The 25,637-nt window shown below is 36.9% G+C and overlaps 1 protein-coding gene across 3 annotated transcripts in view; it reads right to left on the reverse strand.

Moving 5' to 3' along the window:
* Positions 1 to 278: 278 nt before the first annotated feature.
* Positions 279 to 25,637, reverse strand: part of LOC108290525 (diacylglycerol kinase beta) — a 535,319-nt gene continuing 509,960 nt past the window's right edge. Inside the window, exon 21 of one of the 3 annotated variants that reach the window (XM_017510376.2) lies at positions 279 to 2,979. In XM_017510376.2, the coding sequence (XP_017365865.1) occupies positions 2,872 to 2,979 (108 nt within the window). In that variant the 3' untranslated portion in view covers positions 279 to 2,871. The remainder of the gene's footprint in view (positions 2,980 to 25,637) is intronic. The other 2 variants (XM_037732007.1, XM_037732006.1) reach the window with 2 other exon arrangements.

Here is a 25,637-nt window from a genome sequence, read left to right on the forward strand (position 1 = left end):
GATGCCTCCTTTCCTATTTCTTAGAAGTGTGGATGTCGAGGTTTATTCTGGAATCTCTCTCTGGAATCTCATCGATGCAGTGTATGGCAATATTTAGCAGAATGCATGTTTGTTTTTCCCCTTTGCTTCTGAGTACTGTTAAGTCCAGCATTAATTTACTTTTAAGACTTTGATCCACTTAACACTTTATACAGCTATATCTTCTATATTAAAAGAGCGCAACTCAGTAGCTCAAAATTCAACTGCACATATGGAAGTTTTCATCTTGTAAAGGTAACATCATCATTCAATATTTTATATTATAGAATTTCAGTTCAGAGTTTTCCTTAAACTATATGTTTTTTCATATGAAGCTGTGATAAAACTAGGGGGAATATCTTCTCTGATTTCGGATTCGTCAAGTTACATTTTTAAAAACTACTTTCCAAACCCCAGGGGTCGTATACTTGAAGGGGCAGGCGCATCAGTGTCTTTAGAAAATGAGTTAAGAAAAGTCAAATTGGATTCATATTTGAACGTTTATTATTGGCACCAAAGAATCCAACTGACTGAAAATGTAACCACGATTAGCACTAATTGTAGTCATACAGCTATGTTGGAGTGGAGCTGCATCCCGTTATTTCAGTTATTGAAGTCTTACAGGCAGGTTGTTTAATTTGTCTCATCCCACTGTCTATCCAACAGTTTCTACTGCACAGATTGTTAAGAATGATTTACAAACTGTTGCTGCCTTCAAACGATATACTATAAAAGGTAGCCAAGAAGTAATTGTATGTTGTAGCGAACATAAAATAATTTGTGGCTTCAAAATATATTTTTGACACAAAGCCTGCCTGCCCATTGTAGAAAATTCATGTGAAAATATTTATTACCTGTAACCATAGATACAAAAATCAATGTGTGTGTTACGTAACATTGTGTCAGTAATGCACTTGTTACTGTTGTGAGATTTATTTTGGTCTAGATTACTGTTCTGCCAACCAACTTTATTTTTTATTATACCAGGGCAAGTGATTGCTGTACTAAATTTGCAATTGTAATCATAATTTTCCTGGGAATGCTAAATTATGTCTTAATGTTATTCAGAAGCTTTATTTTTAAAGTAATTAAGCTTATTGTTGGTTGATATTTACCATCCAGTGTTCCAGGAACACTAAAAGAATATACTTTGTACATAATCTTCCCTTATAGCACATTGCTTGAGAGTAGCTATTTGATATAACAGCATTCAGTTGAGTTTTCAAACCACAGAACTAAAATGATAGCAATTTCACTTGAAATCCATAAATCCATGCATGGGATTGTGTTCAACAGAATCACTAAATGCTATTTGTTATTCAAAAATGAATGAATCAATAACAAAATAGAACTGATAAATCATTAGCACTTTAATGCAGAGTGGAGAGAAACTAATAAATCATGCAGTTCAAGCACTCGTTTTCCTTATGGCATGTTTGAAAACATAAAACATGCAATGATGAGATGCAGGTCAATATGAATGAACATGATTCCAAGACTGTTCAGAAGCATTTCATTTTATATCCCAGGCTTGATGAAACACTAAAAGAAACGTACCGTTCCATGATTTCTTTAAACAATCAGAGAATCCAACCATGCCGTGAACACCTTCAACAGTGATCTAGGCCGCCGTTTCCATGTAAACATTTGAAATGTCATAGAGATGGGGGTGGGTAGGTGAGGAGGAGGGAGCTGACTGCATGCATGATTCGCTTCCAAAAGCTCAATATTATTACAGGTACCAATTTCTAGTAGAAAGAAACTGATACAATCATTTACTTCCTTCAAGTGTACTTAACTGATTCATGAAAAATTACACCTATATTTATAAATGACAGAAAAAAGCAAGAAATCATTTGTGGAGCTTTGATTCTGTTGTCTGGTCTACTGTCTGTCTGTGAAGGTGAGCATTTTAATCACAATGAATGGGTAACACTCTCTTTCCAGAATTTTAGTCATCAGAAAATGCATCACAGGAACCACAAATTCGCTCCACCATGCTTAATTAATTATGCATTAACCAATTTCTCTCAAGCATCTGTTTCTAAATCTTTGGTGGGAAACACATTGATTAGGCACATCGTTTAAAACATCTATTTGGTTGTTGGTGTGGTCATGAATTCTCTCCTAGATTCTCATGCAGAAAGGAACAAGGCTTGCCATATTACCACACTTTACTGTCAAGTCATATGTTTTCACTTATTTCTGGAATTAAAAAGAAAGCTAAGCAAATTAAAACTGTGTTTTTCAGCACGAGAAAACTTTATACCTGATAGATTTATTTCCACTCCTCTGAGTTGTTGAAGAAAAACTAGGTATAAATAGCAAGATACTGTAGTCAGAGTATTTAATAAAACCTTTGAATTAAAAGTTTCTCCTCAAGTCCTAGGTCACTGATACACTGATTCTAAAAGGGAAACATATAGCAATCTGCAATTATGATCATTGTAGTGTTACTGATTAGTACATAGTAATAATTAGACTCATACTGAGCATCACATTTCCCATGGTATTTCCTTTTTCATGTTTCACAGGTTTTTCTCACAGGTTAGTAAATGGAAATTGGAGAAGAGATGGGTGGGAGATGTAAAAATCTGTGGGAATGCATGCAACCAAAATATGCAGTTTCACTTCATGTAAACTTCTGCTTTCTTCATGCAAAGATGCCTATAAAAACTGAGACAATAAATTTTCTAATAGCTGAATTTTACATTAGCTCAGTAACAAAAACTGTTAAACCAATTCCATGATTTTGCATGAGCAGGAGACTTGAAATGGTTCAAAGACTTCCAGCATATGTGTTCCAGGGCCCAATTATGCTAATTCAATTTCTAAGAATGAAACAAGACAGGATTATTCCTTGCTTCGGTTTCTTGTCCTTTTGACGAGGGAGCAGAATAACCCGGTTTTTGGAGGAGGGCCCATCAGCATTGGGGCTTGGTTCTTGTGTGTAATTTTTATCTAGAAGAAAAGAGAGAGAGAGAGAGAGAGAGACAGAAAGTAATCTCCAGATATATTACCAAATTGCAAGACTCTCTGTTAAGGTTAATAGTATTTCATGAATGACAGAAACACCACAAGTGTGAAATGTAATTTCAGAGTTTCTCTTATTTCCAAAATATTTTTAAGGGAGATAAGGATGTGCACTTAAATCATAATAATTTTTAAAATTCTCCGAAGTCACATTTTAAATACTATGTTACCTCTGATCTCAATTGTAGTAATACCCCAGAACTGCTCCCTTAGGTTACACGATTATCCAGTATTATTTCTTGACCATTAGTTATGTATTATTTATTGAGGTCAGGAAAGAATGCACCATTAGAGTTTCCAGAGTCCTAGTTATAGCCCAGTATCAAGATGAACTCAGTATCAAGGCAAGCCTTATTTATCTTGCTAATCAGATTGTTTCTCTCTTTCAACATGAACTGCAAGGCTTAATTTCCAAACAGTCATTAGAAATGAAAGTCAAAAGTTAACATACAGAAAAGGTCAGAAATGATGAACTAGCTTTCTAATTTGTTAATTAATTGGTAATAAAATAGGATCAAATATTGAAAAGCCTGCTTAAAACACTTAGAGAGACTGTTCTAAATCTACTCATTTTGATTTCTTTGATATAAAACTACGAATCACCTTAAATGAGACAACCTTAAAGTAGATTACGTCTGCAATTTTCTCTAATTCAACTCGAAATTAGAGAAGACATTTTATGAATATATGCTATGCTCAAAGCTAATTGAAAGCAATTATCAAAGTGGCATTTTGTCTGTGACTTTAAGATACATTGTAAGATAATAAATGATTCTCATTATGTAATAAAAAGGTCACATCTTGCCTTTGGGCTAGTGACGCTAAGAGTTTTTCAAAAGCAATGTGAGACATTTTCTTTAGTGAACTGCGACTAATACAAGAACCATCGCTTATTAAATATCAGTTGTCACCTGCACAGCATCCACATCAGAGATGAGTATTTCTTTCAAAAAGAAACACCACCTCATTAACAGCTGCAAAAAATATATCTCTTAAAGTGCACACCTGACATTTTCAAGTTAAAATGAATATCCTTCACTTGTCATTCACTAATAGCAATGAAACAAAAAAATGTATATCACGTGGACAGGATCATTAAAATCTGCAGTGGGGCTTTTGGGAGATGGAAATTTACTTCACAGTCTAGAATGATGGAAGTATGTGAAAAACCTTAAAAGAATGAACAACTTTATTTAAGTCTGTTTGAATCAGGTTTTTCTGGAAGGACTCAGTGTTCTCTTCCCTGCACAAATAAATTGAACCTGTAAAAGGCAGCTAAGGCTGACCCAGCCTCAAACTCTGTGGATATCCAACTTTATCTTATTGTTGTTACCTTATGAACTAGGGAATTGACAGATAAGATACCAGAATGCACTTATCTATGTAGATTGAAAATGATCTCTACCAGATTTTCCCACAGTAAGTCAGCATTAGATTATACTGTACCTTACATGATTGATTTTTAAACTCCTCTGAAATTCTAGCAGTAGACAGGATCTAATACGGCATCATTCATCATTTATTCATTTTACAAAATGTGTTCAGCCCCTACTATGCTTCAGACACTGTATCAAGAACTTTGAATAGACAGTATACAGTCTCTGTCCCCAAGAAATTATAGTCTAGCAGGAAAGATAAAATGAACAAGCACATTGAATAGTGTTATAGATGCTGAAATGTGAGGCTAAGCAGAAAGTCACTATTTTTTACCATTGAAAATGAAAATGAATCATTTTCTGCATAAATGTCATTTTTAAATGAGTACTGGGAAAGCAGTTATCATGTATTACTTACATTCAAATAGAATATGAGGAGCTAAAGTAAGAAGGTTGAGATTTCTGGTTCATAATTTCTAGACTAAATGCTTTACAGGGTATAATAGTATTAGGACATTTTGGGAAATTAGATCATTATTCCCAAATAGTTGATAAGACTATGAAAGAAATATATCTCTCCAGCCATTTATATATATATTAGTATCAATTTATGACAAAGCATAGCCAAAAGGTCACATAATTATTATCTGTAAGACTTAGTTTGTGTTTTGTTTTTTTTTTGTGGGGGCGCATATAAATTTTGTTTGATTATGACTATTATATTAAAAAACCTTTTTAAAAAAAAGAAAGTTCATGATTCTATGCCTTTAAAAATAGCACAGTATCTCATTCAGTGCTCTTGACACATTGGGACTTTTAATCTATGTGACTAAAACACAAGTTCCAGTTTTCAGTCACTAATCAGAATAATGGCCAGTACTATTTGAAAAATTATATGTAACTTGTCTTCTTGGTAATTATTCTATAGTCCAAGTACCCAACTGTTTCTTTAACTACATTTCTGGGGGAAAAAAAAAGAAATCCACATCCTTTTTGTTTGCTTATGGAAATGAGAACCAGTTGTTTGTATTTTCTTCTTCGTTAGTAGAGAACAGATGGAGGAAACTAGTGTTCAATAAGTGCCTATTATGAATCCTGGCTCTTCACATCCCTTATTTCATTGGATAATTCCATGTCTTGGTATATTTGGGCAGAACTAAAATTACTAAAGATGAGAATAATTCTAAGCTACGTGGATTGTTGGTGTCCCAGTCACAGAAATTCCAGATGTCGGCTCTAGAAAGCTGCAGAGACTCAAGGGAACCCTCAGGCTGATGTGGGAAAATCCTGGTTGAGGGGAGTTAACAGGGACCGTAGTTATGACCCTGATGCCTGTTTTGTATACATTGAACACTCTTGTTTTATTATTTTTACTTTTCTATCCACGAGAGAAATCACAATGAGTAAAAACTTTTATTATACTTTAAGTTCTGGGGTACATGTGTAAAATGTGTGGGTTTGTTACATAGGTATACACGTGCCATGGTGGTTGGCTGCATCCATCCCCTGTCGCCTATATTAGGTATTTCTCCTAATGCCATCCCTCCCCAATCCATCTACCCCCTGCTATTCCTCCCCTAGCACTCACTTGCCAACAGGCTGTGGTGTCAGATGTTCCCCTCCCTGTGTCCATGTGTTCTCATTGTTCAACACCCATTTATGAGTGAGAACATGTGGTGTTTGGTTTTCTGCTCCTCTGTTAGTTTCCTGAGAATGATGGTTTTCAGCTTCATCCATGTACCTGCGAAGGACATGATCTCATCCTTTTTTGACTGCATAGTATTCCATGGTACATATGTGCCACATTTTCTGTATCCAGTCTGTCATTGATGGGCATTTGGATTAGTTCCAAGTCTTTGCTTTTGTAAACAGTGCCACAATAAACATACAAGTGCATGCGTCTTATTATAATAGAATGATTTACAATCCTCTGGGTATATATCCAGTAAGGGGATTGCTGGATCAAATGGTATTTCTATTTCTAGATCCTTGAGGAATTGCCACACTATATTCCACAATGGTTGAACTGATTTACATTCCCACCAACAGTGTAAAGGCGTTCCTATTTCTCCACATCTTCTCCTGCAACTGTTGTCTCTTAATTTTTTAATGGATCACCATTCTAAGTGGCATGAGATGGTATCTCAATGTAGTTTTGATTTGCATTTCTCTGATGACCAATGATGATGAGCTTTTTTTCATGTTTGTAGGCTGCATAAATGTTTTCTTTTGAGAAGTGTCTGTTCATATCCTTTGCCCACTTTTTAGTGGGGTTGTTTTTTTCTTGTACATTTTTTGAAGTTCTTTGTAGATTCTGGATATTATTCCTTTGTTTGATTGGTAGATTGCAAAAATTTTTTCCTATTCTGATGGTTGTCAGTTCACTCTGATGTTAATTTCTTTTGCTGTGCAGAAGCTCTTTAGTTTAATTAGGCCCCATTTGTCAATTTTGGCTTTTGTTGCCATTGCTTTTGGTGTTTTAGTCAAGAAGTCCTTGCCCATGCCTGTGTCCTGAATGGTATTGCCTAGGTTTTCTTCTAGGGTTTTTGTGGTGTTAGGGCTTACGTTTAAGTCCTTAATCCATCTGGAGTTAATTTTAGTGTAAGGTGTCAGGAAGGGGTCCAGTTTCTGCTTTCTGCACATGGCTAGCCAGCTTTCCCAACACTATTTATTAAACAGGGAATCCTTTCCCCATTGCATGTTTTTGTCGGGTTTGTCAAAGATCATGGATGGTTGTAGATGTGTGGCGTTGCTTCCAAGGCCTCTGTTCTGTTCCATTGGTCTATATTTCTGTTTTGATGCCAGTACCATGTTGGTTTGATTACTGTTGCCTTGTAGTATAGTTTGAGGTCAGGTAGTGTGATGCCTCCAGCTTTGCTCTTTTTGCTTAGAATTGACTTGGCTATGTGGACTCTCTTTTTGGTTTCATACGAAGTTTATAGTCGTTTTTTCCAGTTTGGTAAAGAAGGTCATTGGTAGCTTGATGGAGATAGCATTGAATCTATAAATTACTTTGGTCAGTATGGCCATTTTAATGATATTGATTCTTCCTATCCATGAGCATGGAATGTTTTTCCATCTGTTTGTGTCCTCTCTTATTTCCTTGAGCAGTGGTTTGTAGTTCTCCTTGAAGAGGTCCTTCACGTCCCTTGTTAGTTGTATTCTTACGTATTTTATTCTCTTTGTAGCAATTGTGAATCAGACTGCACTCATGATTTGGCTCTGTTTGTTATTTGTGTATAGGAATGCTTGTGATTTTTGCACATTGATTTTGTGTCCTGAGACTTTGCTGAAGTTGCTTATCAGCGTAAGGAGATTTTGGGCTGAGACGATGGGGTCTTCTAAATATACGGTCATGTTGTCTGCAAATAGAGACAATTTGATATCCTGTTTTCCTAATTGAATATGCTTTACTTCTTTTTATTGCCTGATTGTGCTGGCCAGAACCTCCAACACTATGTTGACTAGGAATGGTGAGAGTGGGCATCCTTGTCTCATGCCGGTTTTCAAAGGGAATGCTTCCAGTTTTTGCCCATTCAGTACGCTCTTGGCTGTGGGCTTGTCATAAATAGCTCTTATTGAGAGTTTTTAGGATAGAGGGCTGTTGAATTTTGTCGATGGCCTTCTCTGCATCCATAGAGACAGTCATGTGGTTTTTGTTTTTGGTTCTGTTTATGTGGTGAATTACGTTTATAGCCTTGTGTATGTTGAACCAGCCTTGCATCCCAGGGCTGAAGCTGACTTGATCGTGATGGATAAGCTTTGTGATGTGCTGTTGGATTCGGTTTGCCAGTATTTTACTGAGGAATTTTGCATCAGTGTTCATAATGGTAATTAGCCTGAAATTTTCTTTTTCACTTGTGCTTCTGCCCCGTTTTGGTATTGGGATGATGTTGGCCTCAGAAAATGAGCTAGGGAGGATTCCCTCTTTTTGTATTGTTTGGAATAGTTTCAGTAGCAATGATACCACCTCCTCTTTGTACCTCTGGTAGAATTCGGCTGTGAACTCGTCTGGTCCTAAACTGGTTTTGGTTGGTAGGCTATTAATTGCTGCCTTAATTTCAGATCTTGTTATTGGTCTGTTCAGGGATTCCACTTCTTCCTGGTTTAATTTTGGAAGGGTGTGAGTGTCCAGGAATTTATCTATGTCTTCTAGATTTTCTGGTTTATGTGCATAGAGGTGTTTGTAGTAATCTCTGATGGTAGTTTGTATTTCTGTGGGATAGGTGGTGATATCCCCTTTAATCTTCTCTCTTTTCTTTTTTATTAGTCTGGCTTGTAGTCTATTTTGTTGATCTTTCCAAAAAACCAGCTTCTGGATTTATTGATTTTTTTAAAGAGTTATTTTGTGTGTCTCTATCTCCTTCAATTATGCTCTGATCTTAGTTATTTCTTGTCTTCTGGTAGCTTCTGAATTTGTTTGATCTTGTTCCTCTACTTCTTTTAATCGTGAAGTTAGGGTGTCAATTGTAGATCTTGCCTCACTCCTCTTGTGCGCATTTAGTGCTATAAATTTCCCTCCAGACACTGATTTAAATTTGTCCCAGAGATTCTGGTACATTGTGTCTTCCTTCTCATGGTTTCAAAGAACATCTTTATTTCTGCCTTCATTTTATTATTTATCCAGTAGTCATTCAGAAGCAGCTTGTTCAGTTTCCATGTAGTTGTGCAGTTTTTAGTGAGTTTCTTAATCCTGAGTTCTCATTTGATTGCACAGTTTACAGTTTGAGAGACTGTTAATGATTTCTGTTCTGTCAATATTAGGCCAATCAACGAGACAGAAAATTAACAACATTCTTCAGGACTTGAACTCATATCTGGACCAAGGGGACCTAATAGACATCTACAGAAGTCTCCACCCCAAATCCACAAAATATACATTCTTGTCAGCACCATGTTGCACTTATTCCAAAATTGACCACATAATGGGAAGTAAATCACTCCTCAGCAAATGCAAAATAATGGAAATCATAACAGTCTCTCAGACCACAGTTCAATCAAAAATATTATCCCCAAAGACTTTAGAATATATTAAGTTTCAGCAATCTGAGGACATGTACCAAATGGCCTCTCTTTGAGTGCCTTCTTCTATTAAGAGTCAGGTAATTACTTCTCATCTATTCCTTGATACATCAAATATTTATTGGGCACTGGCTATGAACAAGGCATTTTGCTACAGTGATTTTGGTTGTTTACATTCTAAGAGAATCTGACATTATTATTTGAAAGAGAAAACTGGGCACTCATAAACAGTGGTGATGGGACTCCTAGAAAGTGGAATGGCTCCATGAAGGTAGAAGAGCATTGCTTAAAACATGCAAGGTAAATACTATCAGATACAGAATGGTGTCCTCCTATAACTCTTCCTTTCTCCTTACCATGTACCCGTTCAGAAAAGAAACAGTGGCAGAGAAAGGTTATTCTACTGCCCGTGACTCTTTCTGTTTCTGTCTTCCTATTTCAGATGAAGACTGGCCACTTCTAAAAAGATAAATCCAAAGAATGTGGGTTCAGTTTCGCTTTTATAATTATTTAATATGAAATAAGAATGAACATATAGAAACCAGTAACAGAATCAAAGATGATAAGGCATAGTTTCTTATTTGTGTTACATTGTTAAGGTTGCGTAGTTTGATAGCTGCGATAGTTCCATCTCATAGTTATAATGTTAAGAATAAGAACCAGAATAAAAAACAATATTGATCTGGCTCTTAGTGTATGCTGAGCTTTATGGGAAGTGTTCTACACATGTTATTCAGGTGTCACCTATTTCATCCACCTCTTTGAGTTGCCCTCAACAAAAGTCCTATTATAGAACAGTGTAAAACTAAAGTAGAATTTCATAAAATGGATAGAAAGAGGGCATTTATGTCTCACAGTATGTAACAAATAATGTTTATTCCTCAGATATTTGTGTTCTCTTCAAAGACTTTCTTCGGGCCAACTAACATGAGAGGGAAGACACATGGGTCTTTCCCTGATTAGTTTTCCAGGCAGTATTTGGTTTAGCTCGTTGGTGATTTCTTTTCTGCTACCCTGTCTTCCAACATCAAATATTTCCAAAACCCTTTATTACGAAAAGTAGCATTTCTTTTTCTCTTGCTGTCTAAACAACTGCTCAGCATCCTTTCCATAAGCACTTATCGAAGCATTCTGACAAGTTTAGAAGAGAGGTGGGTCTCTTTTGTTTCAGGAATTCTTATACCTCCTATTGAAATTATGTAAAATACACGTAAAAAATAATTTTACTTTTATAATATCCAATTTTGGCCTCCCAACAACTCCGGGAGGTAGCTGCCAACATCTTTATTCTCCACTGGAGAACAAAGAGACATAAAACGGTTCTGTTATCTGCATAACATCACTCAAGTGGGTAAATGCAAGGGCTGGGTTTAATGGTTGACTCTCAAATCTCCTGGGTCCTCCTTGCTAATTCCCACCTCTGAACCTTTGTGCTAGTTACTGCCCTGGAGAGCATTCCCTGTCTTTTTTGCCAATCAAATTTCTATACCTGTCCTGCCCAGCTTAAATCACACATTATTGTAAAATTTCAAAGTGCAGGGATAAAAAGAAGATTCTAAATGTCCTCAGAGAGAAAAAAATAGGTCACTTACAGAAAAATAAAAATCAGCATGGCATCAGGCTTTTTAAAAACATTAGTGCTGGAAGACAATGAAGAAACACCTTCAAACCCCAGAGGAAAAGTTAATTTTATCCGAGAACTCTATACTTAGTCAATGTATTGATTAACTGCAAGGGTAGAATGAAGAGATTTTCAGTCACAAAAGTATCTGGAGAATTTGCCTCTTATATACCCTTTAAAACATATTTGGGGTGTTCTGTAGCAAAGTAAATGAGTGAGCTAAGAAAGACAGTCAAAAAACAAAAAATTCAACTCAAAAACAAAAGATCCAGGATGGCAGACTGGCGAGAGAACTAGACAGAAACCTAAAGGGAAGGGCTTCTGGCATATAAATAAAAGGAGTATGGATAATAGATACATTGATAGGGTAGAGTTTTGTTTTTTAAGGAAAATGACAACTATTATAAGGATCACTTTGCAAAGAGAAGATCGAAATTCTAAAGCTTTACAGGAAAGGAAATGTGATTGTGGATCAGTACTTGCTTGGTTCTGCAGTTGACAACATTTTCATAGTCTCAGTGATTATATATTTTCGATTGATTTAAATAAAATCATTATATACTTCTCAGAAGCAGAACAGCTTAATGGTTGCTTGGGCCCACCATTTCCTATCTGGGGACTTTGGGCAAGATACTGCGATTCATTTCCCTCATCAATACTATAGAGCTTTTAATATAGTGTCTTATTGGTTTCTTGTAAGGATTACATGAATCAGTGTACACCAAATGCTTAGGCTGTTACGTGATACACAAAAAGCACTTAGTAAATGTTAACTATTAGTAACAGAGTTGAATACAGTAATGTAAGAGTTAGAAACCACCTTTTTTATAGCACTAAGTAGAGTATCCCTGAAACTAATCCATACAAATATAACAGCAAAGTGTATTTGCAGATACAGAGTAAATGATGAGAAGAAATAGTCCAAGAATCAAAGTGGTAGCATCTGATGAGATGACCTGGTGACAAAGAAATAAAGGACCCAGGATAGCTATTTTTCTTGCAAGTCTGTTTGGTTACATGTGCATTTACTACTTTGGTACCAACTTTTAAATATTTTTTAAAAATCCTTCTGCAGGTGATTCTCCTGCGCTCTAGTGTTTTCATTCTCCAAATGTGATTCACAGGCTAGGAGCACTGACATCACTGTTAGAAATGCAGATTCCCTGGTCCCACCCCAGATCTTCCGAATCAGATTCTGCTTTCTAATAAGAACCCCAGGTGACTCCTCTGTGCTTTTAAATTTGAGAAGCCCCAGACTATTTGTTGTTTTAGTTCTCTTCCTAAGGGGCAAGACCAGTAAGAATCTGTTGACTGACTGACCAACTGAATAAATAAATGAAAACAGTGTCTTTTTTTTTTTCATTTATTTAATTTTATTGCATTTTAAGTTTTGGGATACTTGTGAAGAACATGCAAGATTGTTGCATAGGTACACACCTGGCAATGTCTTTTTCTACACCTCCAAAACACATGGAAACAAATATCCTAACTTACTCAACTTTAATGACCTTTATTGTTAATGTACTAGGTTCCAGCCTACCTTATTTCAGTGTGGAGGATTGCAAGTTGAATAGACATTTTTTTAAACCTAACTGAAGTGTTTGTGGTATAATGATGATAGAAGACATGTGATGGCAGAATGCAATATGCTTTGAGCTAGGGATATTTTCAGGGTACAATAAGAGTAAAAAAAATGCCATTTAGATCATGGTGGAAGGACAGCGGCAGAATTAAAACTGAGTTTTAGTCACATCATTCTGACAGCAGAGATGAGGGGTTGGTGCCATTGCAGAGGCATGGAGATGAAGTGGAAGGTTAATGTAGTAATCCAGAAAAGAAGTGAAATAGGCTTGAGTCACAGCAGTGCCAGTGGGAACAGAATGGAGGCAGATTTAACACGCTGAGGAGGCACAAGTACAGGATCTGATGGATTAGTGGGTTCATGGGGTACGGGGAAAAGAGGAAGATTTTAGTATAATTTCCATGCTTTTGGCCTTGTTATGTGTATAGTGATGCTTTTTTTTCTTTTTTTTTTTTTTTTTTTTGAGATGGAGTCTGGCACTGTGTCGCCCAGGCTGTAGTACAGTGGCGTGATCTCAGGTCACTGCAATCTCCGCCTCCTGGGTTCAAGCAATTCTCCTGCCTCAGCCTCCCGAGTAACTGGGACTACAGGCGTGTGCCACCACACCCAGGTAATTTTTTTTGTATTTTTAGTAGAGATGGGGTTTCACCATTGTTGGCCAGAATGGTCTTGATCTCCTGACCTCATGATTCGTCCACTTCCGCCTCTCAAAGTGCTGGGATTACAGGCATGAGCCACTGTGCCCAGCTTGTAGTGATGCTTCTTATAGAAAGAGAAGCATTTTTGGTAGGGGTGAAAATCAGGAGGTTGGTGAAGCCACTGTTGAGGGTGACATTCTGAAGGAGATGCTCAGCATCTTTTGAGTCTCTGGGTGTGGTGTTCAGAAGGGAGAACAGGTCTTGAGATAGATTTAGGTTTGATCATCTTTTAACGATGTCAGCAACTGAGAAGGAATTACTGAAGGGCAGTGTGGCAAATACGAATAGCAGATGCTAGACTTTATAACTGGGGAATGCTGACATTTGAGAGTACAGATAGTGAGAGAGGTAGGTGAAGAACTGAAAGAAGTGCTATCATATAAACACTTGCAATCAATCCTCGCTGTGCCGGTTACTCTTCTATTAATTAGGGTGAAACCTTCAAACTACGTAAAATGAGGTGAGGCATGCCTCGGTTTGCTACAATGGTCTATATGTCCGTGATAGAAGCTCTTATGTTGTGTGAGTTAATTTTAAATATTTGAGAGTGATATATTTAAGTAGTCATTCATATTACTTCAGGGGTTGGCAAATATGTTTTGTAAAGGATTAGACAATAAATGTTTTAGGCTTTGTGGTCTCTGAACTACTCAACACTGCCCTTATAAAGCAAAGACAGTTTTGGGCTGCATGTAAATAAATTAATGTTGCCATGTTACAATAAATTCTGTGTCTAAAAACTATAATTTTAATTCCATGTAATTTTCATGTTAGGAAATACTACTCCTTTCTGGATTTTTTTTTTCAGCCATTTAAAAATGTGAAAATGATGCTTAAGTTTTTGGCTATGTAAAATCAGGAAGCTGGCCAGATTTGGCTCACAGGCCATAATTTGCTGACCCTTGATATAATGAAGTCAAATACTGAAAATTAAATCTAGCATTGTGAGGCATAAGGTGAAAGAAATAATTTTAATTCAAAATCATGATTTATTGGGTCAATAGCTAAAAGAAGGATAAAAGGAAATAATTTTCTTTGGCATATCTTTGCTGTACTAAGTGCCACCCTTCAGAAATCATTCTGTGAAAATTCTGAATTAGAATATATACTAACATTCTTCAATTTCGATAATGTACCAACTGATCAAATTTGGCTCAAATGAATTCTCTTTTAAATTAATTCTCATTGCTTTGCACCAGGGTGGGCTTAATAATATTATGGTTCTTCAAAAATACCTCAGCAGGTAGCATTTTTCCTGTTAAATATTCACTCTGTATCTAGCCAAAAATTTTCTCCCTGCTTCATCTCTTTCAGAGTTTATTATCACTGAATTTATTCCGCTACCTGAAAAATGAATGGGGTTTTCAGAGCAAAATAATTGCCATAAAGTATCTGTGAGTAGAGCTTAATTCAGCAATTATCTGGATCATTAAAAGTTACCTAGCTTGATTCTGGAAAAAGATTGTTTCCTTCTAATAATGGAAACCATTTTGAATTCATGTGTGTAGCTGAGCCATATGACAGCAGGAATAAAGTACATGCTAAATTTTTCAGGTCCATAACTGCCAAAAAAGCAAAGCAATGAAACATAACAATTTTCTAAAATCCTTTTGCCAGTTTTTTAAATGATTCTAGCCATTATTTTCTGGAATGATAACTTTCAAGTTTAATGTTAAAGTCTTTGATCTAACATCAAATTCAGAGAAATCAATGTGAAGACGTAAAATCCTTCAAAAATGGGTTTGAGAGGTTTACTTGCCAATGAAATTCACAGGAAGTTTAAATATGTATGAAAAAGAGAAGAGTTATTCCTAAAAGTGATGGGCTGTTTGGCCACATTGCATGGGAAATATTCATACCTGGACTTGAAATCCCTTTCAAAATATAAATTGTGTTCTTCATTCCAAAATATTTTTGTGGCTCTAAGCTGGTTGCCAGGGAAGGTCAAAGACATTTTAAAAGCATTTTTATTATTTCCATGTCTCTACAGAGAAGTGATCCTCACAATTTTAAACGAGTAACTGTTTATCTTTTCTTAGAGCATCTGCAAGTCTTTGCTCACATGGAAAATAGAAGACAAAAACTTAAGAAAACAACACAAAAACACTTCTTTTCCTGACTATAACTAGACAGTATTTACAACTTCTGACTTGACTTTTCTTACTGAGTAATATTTCAGCAAAGTTTTTCTATATGGCCTTTTTCATTTAGGAGAGGGTTAAGAACATAGGTCCAGGACATGAGGCAAGGATTTGTTTCCCAGATTAGTCACTGGCAGCTATAAAGCCCCGACCAAAGAATCTCAGTTTGACCCTCAGTCTCTATTTGCTTAAAGTAATATAACAATAGTGCTTACTTTGAAAGACCACAGCAAATACCAAATAAGGTTATGCGTGTCATATACATGCTTCATAAATGTTATTAATTTTAGCATCACTATACTTAGTCCTGTGGAAAACACATTTTGCTAACTCTTCTTTTGAGCTAACACAGCTTTCTGTGTTCCTTGGGTAGCATTGGAAATGGCATATTATGGCTATCTGCCGTCTCCCTGTGACACCTGGCAGCATTCCTGCTACATTCCAGGTGCCCATTTTACCCAAGAGAAAGATTAGAAAAAATTAATGTGGGACATTTACTAACCATCAGAGAGCATACTTAATTTTATTTGTTTGTTTGTTTGTTTAACCAGTGGAGACTCAACCATACCTCTGGCTATTTGGAGCATCCTAGCACTGATCTGAGAGAGTTTCTCCTCAACATTGAACTACATCACGGTAATACAATTGGATACAGATGTCCAATTTTGATAACTTATCCACAAAAAAAATTGTCATTGCTCGGTGTTATGATAATTGATATTTCTTACAATGTGCTTGGGGATAGGGAGAGTAATTCGGTTGAAATAGTACTGGACTAGAGAGGAAACTGATTGTTTTTCAGGTCCTCCTGTTCCAAGGTATTGTTTTATCATTTATTAAGTTATTGAAGATGATCCAGAAATCCAGCTCAACCTTCATACCTTCTTTTCCTTACCTCCCCTAATCAGTCATCTATTACTGAATCTAATCAATCAATTTAATCTCTCAAATATTTTTTGTATCTGTTGAATTTTTTTTCCTTCTTACTACCACGTTCTAAGGCCTCAACAATTGCAGAATTCTTCTAACTGGTCATTGCCTCTCCTGCCAATTCATTCCCCACCTTGAATGCTCTTGTCACTGAGCACATCTGTTCATATCATTTTCCGGTTTAAATCTCTCTTTACTTCCACGTTATCATTAAATTAAAGCTAAACATTTCTCCTGAGGGCTCCCAGGTCCTGCCGCTCTGCTCCCACTGAACCATGTGCCTCATCCCATGCTGCCTCTCTTCTTTCTATTTCACATCCATCATGTCTTCCTTCTGACTCCTATACATACCATGTTCCTTCCCACACTGTGCTGTTTTCTCTGCATAAGACATTCCTCCCTCTCTTTGTGCCTCCTCCTCTTTTGGTTTTCAGGTCAATTTTGAGTTTCTTTGAAAACTTTCCTGGACCTCTTAAGACCAGGTCAAACAAACACCTCTATTATACCCTGTCACGGTACAATAGTATCACAATTCATAAGACCATGAACTTTCCTTCACTGACCTTATATCATTATTGAGATTTTGTATTTGTAGGACTGTTTGAGTTCTGTGTTCCTGCACTGAGTTCAGAGATCATGCCTTTTTTTGGTTCACTCTGTATTGTTTTTCCATTGTAACACTAGGACAGAATGTCTGTAACTTCACACAGAAGGAATTCAATAAATGTTTGTTGAAAGAATGAAGAAATGAATCACTGATATTCTTTTTTTCTTTTTTCGTTAAGACAGAGTCTTGCTCTTGTCACCCAGGCTGGAGTGCAGTGGTGTGATCTTGATTCACTGCAAACTCTGTCTCCGGGTTCAAGAGATTCCCCTGCCTCAGTATTCCAAGCAGCTGGGGTTCAGGTGCCCACCACCACATCCAGCTAATTTTTTGTATTTTCAGTAGAGAAAGGTTTCACCCTGTTAGCCAGGCTGGTCTCGAACTCCTGACCTTGGGTGATCTGCCAGCCTCAGCCTTTCAAAGTCTTGGGATTACAGGCATAAGTCAGTTTACCCGACCAATCACAGATATTCTTGACTTAGCTTAAATATATAGTTGGATTCTCTTCCTAATTTATATATTTAAAAATCATGTTTAATAAAAGCCATTTTGTTTACTTCACAGATTTGTCATGAGGATGATATAATATAATCTATTAAAAGTCTTTGAGTTGGAGGACTTCCATCAAGATGGCCAAATAGGAACAGCTCCGGTCTGCAGTTCCCAGCAAGTATGAGCCGGAAGGTGAGGGATCTCTACATTTCCAACTGAGGTACCATGTTCATCTCATTGGCACTGGCTAGATAGTGGGTGCAGCCCAAGGAGGCTGCCTTACCCGGGAAGCACAAGAGGCTGGAGAACTCCCTCTCCTATCCAAGGGAAGCCATTAGGGACTTTTCCCAACACTCTGGCACTCTGGCGCAGATACTGTACTTTTCCCATGGTCATCACAACCTGCTGACCAGGAGACTCTCTCTGGTGCCTACAACACCAGCACCCCAGGTTTCTAGCACAGAACTGTGTGGCTGTTTTAGCAACAGCAGTTTTTTTTTTTTTTTTCCTTCTCATGCCCCAGTGGCACCTGGAATGCCTTTGAGATAGAACTCCTGAAAAAAAGGGGGCGGAAGCCAGCGAGCCAAGTGATCTGGCTTGGCGGGTCCCACCCCTATGAAGACCAGCAAGCTAAGAGCCAGTGCCTTGAAATTCTCCCAGCCAGCACAGTAGTCTGAGCTCAGCCTGGGACATTTGAGCTCAGTGGTGGGAGGGACATCCACCATTGCTGAGGCTCGGGTAGTCAGTTTTAACCTCATCTGTGTAAACAAAGTGGCCAGGAAGTTTACACAGCAACTGGGCGGAGCCCATGGCAGCTCAGCAAGGCCTTTGCAGGCAGACTGTCACTAGACTCCCTTCTTGCAGGGCAGGGCATCTCAGAAAGAAAGGAAGCAGCCCTTCAGGGACTCTCCTGCCTTCCTGGGACAGAGCACCTGGGAAAAGGGGTGGTTGTGTGATTCGCTTCAACACACTTAAACATCTCTGGCTGGCAGCTCTGAAGGGAGGAATGGATCTCCCAGTACAGCACTTGAGCTCTGATAAGAGAGAGACTGCCACTTCAAGTGGCTCCCTGGCCCCGGTTTTCCTAAGAGACACCTCATACAGGAGAGCTCTGGCTGACATCTGGAAGGTACCCTTCTGAGACAAAGTTACAAGAGGAAGGAACAGGCAGCAATCTTTGCTCACAGGTGATTCCCAGGCAAGCAGGGTCTGGCGTGGACCTCCAGAAAAATCCGGTGGACCTGCAGCCGTGGGGCCTGACTGTAAGAAGGAAACTATAAAACAGAAAAAAATAGTTTCAACATCACCAGAAAGGATGTCCCCTCAGAGTCCCCATTTAAAGGACACCAGCTTCAACGACCAAAGGTAGCTAAATCCACAAAGATGGGAAGAAGCCGGCCTAAAAAGCATGAAATTGCCAAAAACCAGAATGCCTCTTGTTCTCCTAGGGATCACAACTCATCACCTGCAAGAGAACAAAACTAGATAGAGTATGAGTCTGACGAACTGACAGAAGCAGGGTTCAGAAGGTAGGTAATAACAAACTTCTTGGAGCTACAGGAGCATGTTCTAACCCAGTACAAGGAAAGTAAGAACCTTGAAAAAAGGTTAGACGCAATGCTAATGAGAATAATCAGCATAGAGAGACCATAAATGACTTGGAGCAGAAAAACACAGCATGCGAACTTCATGAAGCATAGACATGTTTCAGTAGACGAATTGATCAAGTGGAAGACAGGATATTAGAGATTGTAGATCAACTCAATGAAATAAAGCAAGAAGGCAAGATTAGAGAAAAAAGAGTGAAAAGAAGTGAACAAAGCCTCCAAGAAATATGTGATTATGTGAAACCAAACCTACATTTGATCAGTCTACCTGAATGTGACAGAGAGAATGAAGTCTTTGGGTTATTTCAAAACAATAAGAGCTATTTATGACACACCCACAGCCAATATCATGCTGAATGAGCAAAAGCTGGAAGTATTCCCTTTGAAAACTGGCACAAAGTATTCCCTTTGAAAACTTGGTATCCTGGCACAAGGATGCCCTCTCTTACCACTCCTATTCAACATGGTATTGGAAGTGCTGGCCATGGCAATCAGGCAAGAGAAAGAAATAAATGGTATTCAAATAGGAAGAGATGACATGATGGTATATTTAGAAGACCCCATTGTCTCAGCGCCTAAACTCTTTAAGCTGACAAGCAACTTCAGCAAAGTCTCAGGATACAAAATCAGTGTGCAAAAATCACAAGCATTCCTAAACATCAATAAGAGACAAACAGAGAGCCAAATCATGAATAAACTCGCATTCACAATTGCTACAAATAGAATAACATATCTTGGAATACAACTTACAAGGGATGTGGAGGACCTCTTCAAGGAGAACTACATACCACTGCTCATGGATAGGAAGAAACAACATGAAAATGGCCATACTGCCCAAAGTAATTTATACACTCAATGCTATTCCCATCAAGCTACCATTGACTTTCTTTGCAGAATTAGAAAAAATACTTTAAAATTTCACATGGAAAGAAAAAGGAGCAAGACAATCCTATGCAAAAAGAACAAAGCTGGAGGCGTCACGCTACCTGACTTCGAAAACAGAGATACAGACCAATGGAACAGAACAGAGGCCTCAGAAATAACACCACACATCTACGGCCATCTGATCTTTGACAAACTTGACAAAAATAAGCAATGGGGAAAGGATTCCCTATTTAATAAATGATGTTGGGAAAACTGGCTAGCCACAGACAGAAAACAACCCCTTCCTATATACCTTGTGCAAAAATTAACTCAAGATGGATTAAACACATAAATGTAAGACCTAAAACCATAAAAACCCTAGAAGAAAACCTAGGCATAGACAAAGAGTTCATGACTAAAACACCAAAAGCAATGTCCAAAAAAGATAAAATTGACAAATGGAATCAATCTAATTAAACTTAAGAGCTTCTGCACAGCGAAAGAAACTATCATCAGAGTGAACAGCAGACTTACAGAATGGGAGAAAATTTTTGCCATGTATCCATCTGACAAAATGCTAACATCCAGAATCTAAAATGAACTTCAACTAATTTACAAGAAATAAACAACCAACTCCATCAAATGTGGGTGAAGCATATGAACAGACACTTTTATATAAACAGACATTTATATGGCCAAAAAATATGAAAAAACCTATCATAACTGGTTATTAGAGAAATGCAAATAAAAACCACATTTAGATACCATCTCACACCAGTTAGAATGGCAATTATTAAAAAAGTCAGGAAACAACAGATGCTGGAGAGGATGTAGAGAAATAGGGATGTTTTTACACTGTTGGTGGGAGCATAAATCGGTTCAACCATTGTGGAAGACAGTGTGGTGATTTCTCAAGGACCTAGAAATAGAAATTCCATTTGAACCAGCAATCCCATTACTGAGTATATACCCAAAGGATTATAAATCACTCTATTATAAAGGCACCTGCACATGTATGTTTACAGAGGCACTATGTGCAATAGCAAAGACTTGGAACCAACCCAAATGCCCATCAATGATAGACTAGATAAAGAAAATGTAGCACATATACACCATGGAATACTACATAGCCATAAAAATTAATGAGTTCTGTCCTTTGCAGGGACATGGATGAAGCTGGAAACCATCACTGTCAGCAAAGTAACACAGGAACAGAAAACCAAACTACATGTTCTCGCTCATAAGTGAGAGTTGAACAATGAGAACATATGGGCACAGGGAAGGGAACACACACCAGCGCCTGTTGTGGGGCGTAGGGGAAGGGGAGAGATAACTTTAGAATACCTAAGGTAGATGACGGGTTGATGGGTGCAGCAAAGCATGATGGCACATGTATACCTATGCAACAAACCTGCATGTTCTGCATATGTATCCTGGAACATAAAGTATAATTAAATGAAAAACAGAAAAAAAAAAGTCTTGGAGTTTAAGTCTCCTAAAAAGAAATATGCGCAACAGTGTTCTGAATGTTTATGGAAATAAAAATAATAAACGACGACATTCTAGTCAGTTCATTGTAATTAAAAATTGGTATTCTATCCCAGGAATATCCCTAGGAAACACTAGACTGGTTCTGTATTAGTTATAAGAAGGCTCACTTTTTAAGTTTTTCAATGATACAGATTATTACCTCTTAATGAAGAGCTTAGAATATGGTAGCCTCATTTTCTAATTTTAATACATAAAATCAGAGATCAGGGAAAATGAATAGTTAGAAAAGGTAAGGTCAGAAGGCAGATGTGTGAGAATAGTCAGGCCCAGACCTTGAATCTACAGTTTGTATCCACCAGAAGAGAGATTTCTAACTGCTGAAAGCAAACCTGTGCATTATTAGTCTGATGCTACCCATCAACTGGGAGATTATTTCCAATTTTGCCCATTCCCAAGAAAAATATTCAGTTTTGAACTGGATGTGAATATTGGTCCTCTTGCAAACTAATGACAAACTTCTGGTTAAGCATCATATTTACAGGCTTGGGTCACATCAATATAAGTACATAAGGTATATTCCTCATTTAAATTTTAACCTTTCATGTTTTTAGACTCTGTGTCCAACGTAGGCTTGGAGTACCTACAGGAGAATATGACTATGGGAGATACTGCTGTTAGCTAAAATGAAATTAATTTTTTGAATTGGAAACAAATTACTAGATTAATTCAGGTTTCAAAGTAAAGAATAAAAGAAACCTTAGATTCATTTAACAATATCTAAATTGAAGGTATTAAAGTGAAGAACTGTGAAAACAAGTTTAATTGTAAACAACATTTGGGATGCTATGACGAGAAAAAGATTTTTAAAAATATTTTTGTATAAAACGCAATCATATCTAATCAGCTTGGCATTAATTAAGCTCTAGTAATGTACTTCACTATCTTTGCAAAGTAGTGTGATCCATTTCCCCTTTATCCAGGTCGATTTGTGCACATTATGGTGTCATCATAATTTTAAAACATACTGAGAAAATGACAGAGCTGCAAAATTAAAATAAATGATTAATGGTATTTTTTTTCATGTTTTGTACTAATAGGTATTACTGAGACTTTAAATTAATAGAGCTGTCAAGCTCATGGGTGTTAGAGATCCAGCAATGAACCACAATGGAAATTACATATTCCAGAGACACCTAAAGATGACACCTTGGAATATTTTAAATTTTAATTAGTAGGTGCAATGGTTTTGTTCCCCTGCAACTACTGCAAATTAATTGGAAATTAGTCACAATCAATCTTTTTGTTGTTGTTGTTAACAATCTGAAATGAAAAGATTGGTGCTTTACTCCTTAACATTCTTGTTTGAGGGCCAGAAAGCAGACATGCAGTAAATTGCATTGTCAATTACAAAAAACAACTGTTGTGAAATTAGGCAAAATTATGCACAGGTAAACAAAACTAATTAATGCAAAAGTAACAGGGGAATTGCACAAAATAATGCCCAGCTAAACACTAGCATGCTAGTCTTTGGAAAAATAATAAATGTTTAAAAATGTAAATTTATGCAAAAGAATTTACCAATGAAGATTTAGGTAACTAAGACGCTTTTGGAGCCTCCCTACCACTCACACCCTAAAATATATAGTCACAAGAACAGCAGTCTGCAAATGAAAGTATGTTTCAAGAGGGCAGAAGACAATTTTCTATCTCTTCAAAATATCATCATTTAGGCTTATTAAATAACAAACTGACTGGGCACAGTGGCTCACGCCTGTAATACCAGCACTTTGAGATGCCAAGGCGGGAGGATCACCTGAGCTCAGGAGTTCAAGACCAACCTGGCCAACATGGTATGAAGCCCCATATCTACTAAAAATATAAAAATTAGCTGTGCATGTTGACGGGCACCTGTAATCTCAGCTTTTTGAGAGGCTGAGGTAGAAGAATTGCTTGCACCAAGGAGGCAGAGGTTGCAGTGAGCTGAGATTGTGCCGTTGCACACCAGCATGGGCAACAAGAGAGAAACTCTGTCTCACAAACAAACAAAAATACTGTAGTATTTATTTCTGTAACAGATTATCTGTAGTATTTAAATATTAGGCAACACACAGTTTCTAGGCACATCAGGAAATTATTCATTATCTACATCTACCTGTTAAACCATTTTCTTACTGATTATTTATGGATTACTCTTTCATCACTAAAAATACATACACATGTTCTTCTGTTGATTTCTGTCCCCCTGGCAAAATAAGCCATTAGAGCAACTTAAGATTCTTTAAAAATGGTGCGTCTAGTGAGTCAGCAAGTGTTGTTACCGTGCAACTTTTAATTAGAAAATAATACTCGGTTCACATTTTCAAAACAAGGCTACTATCCAGAAAATCAACCTGGCACATTAAGAATTCTTTAATGATATTTAAAACTAAACAATTTAATGTAAGGGTCTTGGGAGGTTCAAGAGTTAAGTAACTCTGCGGGTAACTTTCATTGCACTATTTCAGAACACTATTTTCGGTGCATCTATTCTAGATAACTTTTACCATAATTTTCCTTTTATGTAATTATTAAAGTTAAATATGATAAAATGATGTCCTTTTTAAAATATCACTTTAACTGTAAATGACCATGAGAAAACAATAATGTTGCTACATTTTCTGTAACAATTGCCACAAAGAGAATAAAATACCTAGGAATACAACTAACAAGGAATGTAAAGGACCTCTTCAAGGAGAACTACAAGCCACTGCTCAACGAAATAAGAGAGGACACAAACAGATGGAGAAACATTCCATGTTCATGGTTAGGAAGAATCAATGTCGTGAAAATGGCCATACTGCCCAAAGTAATTTACAGGTTCAATGCTATCCCCATCAAGCTACCAATGACCTTCTTCGCAGAACTGGAAAAAACCACCTTAAACTTCATATGGAACCAAAAGAGAGCCCGCATAGCCAAGTCAATTCTAAGCAAAAAGAACAAAGCGGGGGGCATCACACTACCGGACTTCAAACTATACTCAAAGATGTCAAATATTGTCCCACTGTAGAAAAACACGGTTTAACTTTTTGGCGGTGATAATTAGGGATTACAGGGAAGTCAGTCTAAATTATGAAAAAGGAAAATTCAGATGTATTATTAAATATAACAATACTTAATATGCACCAGAAATTAATTAATGCTTTCTTAGTGTCACTAAATTGGATGTGTGGTAATTTTCAACAACCATTTGATACTTCTTTGTGACTTGTAGGTAGCAGGTTTTAAGAATAGGAAAATAATTCCAAGAAATGTTAAATAACTCTCCAAAGTCCAGAAGTCACTGAAAAAAAACAAAGACAGACCATGGATTCCAGCCCTCATTCCTATTTTCTACCCCTTTGGAAAGTAATCTTCTTAAGCACTTTTTCCCTTCCTTCCTCACTGATATCCCATAAAACATTATTTTCAAGGAGTGAAAAATATTTTTAACCTCAGACTACACTGAATTTCTGTTAAAGTGCTAGAAAACTTGACTATTTCAGTTGCAGATGCCAACTTTCTCAAAATAACTTTTAAAATAGTAGAATCTAGCACGGGTTTTAAATAAAAATCTGGTAAACAAAAGTTTTAATAAATTGGCTGAGATTCTTCAATAAGAGAGTGGTAAGGTTGTCTAACTTACTGATTTGTTTCCAGTCCTCTGGTCTGTGATCAGTTAATTTAAGTAGTAGATAAAGGGAGATCTACCTATCACAAAAAAAAAAAATGTAAAGTCTAGTGATTTTTTTAATTTCTCAAATTTGCCCTATTCCTGCTATATTTTCTCCTTTACTATTTATATGTAGACTTTCGTGACTTCTAGTCAAGAAACATAGTTCTATCCCCAAGTTAAATTTAAAAATACCTAGTGTTTCTTGAACTAAAAATTAAGATGTAAGCACACAAACTATGGGAAAAAAAGTGATCAACAGATACCATTATATTTTCTAATATATATTACGGGAAGGGCTCATTTAAATGGTATTTGAAATAGAAAGGATTTTCATGATATTCAACTTTGAATGGGCCTTTGAAAGGACCATTAAAACAATCTTTTCTTAAAATGGTTTATGTTGCTTCTTTGCCTGGATGCCCTAGGCTGTGTTTGCTAAGTTTAGAACTGCTAAAGAAAGTCAA

The sequence above is a fragment of the Cebus imitator genome, unplaced genomic scaffold (assembly GCF_001604975.1).
Source record: "Cebus imitator isolate Cc_AM_T3 unplaced genomic scaffold, Cebus_imitator-1.0 Scaffold437, whole genome shotgun sequence".
NCBI lineage: Eukaryota > Metazoa > Chordata > Mammalia > Primates > Cebidae > Cebus > Cebus imitator.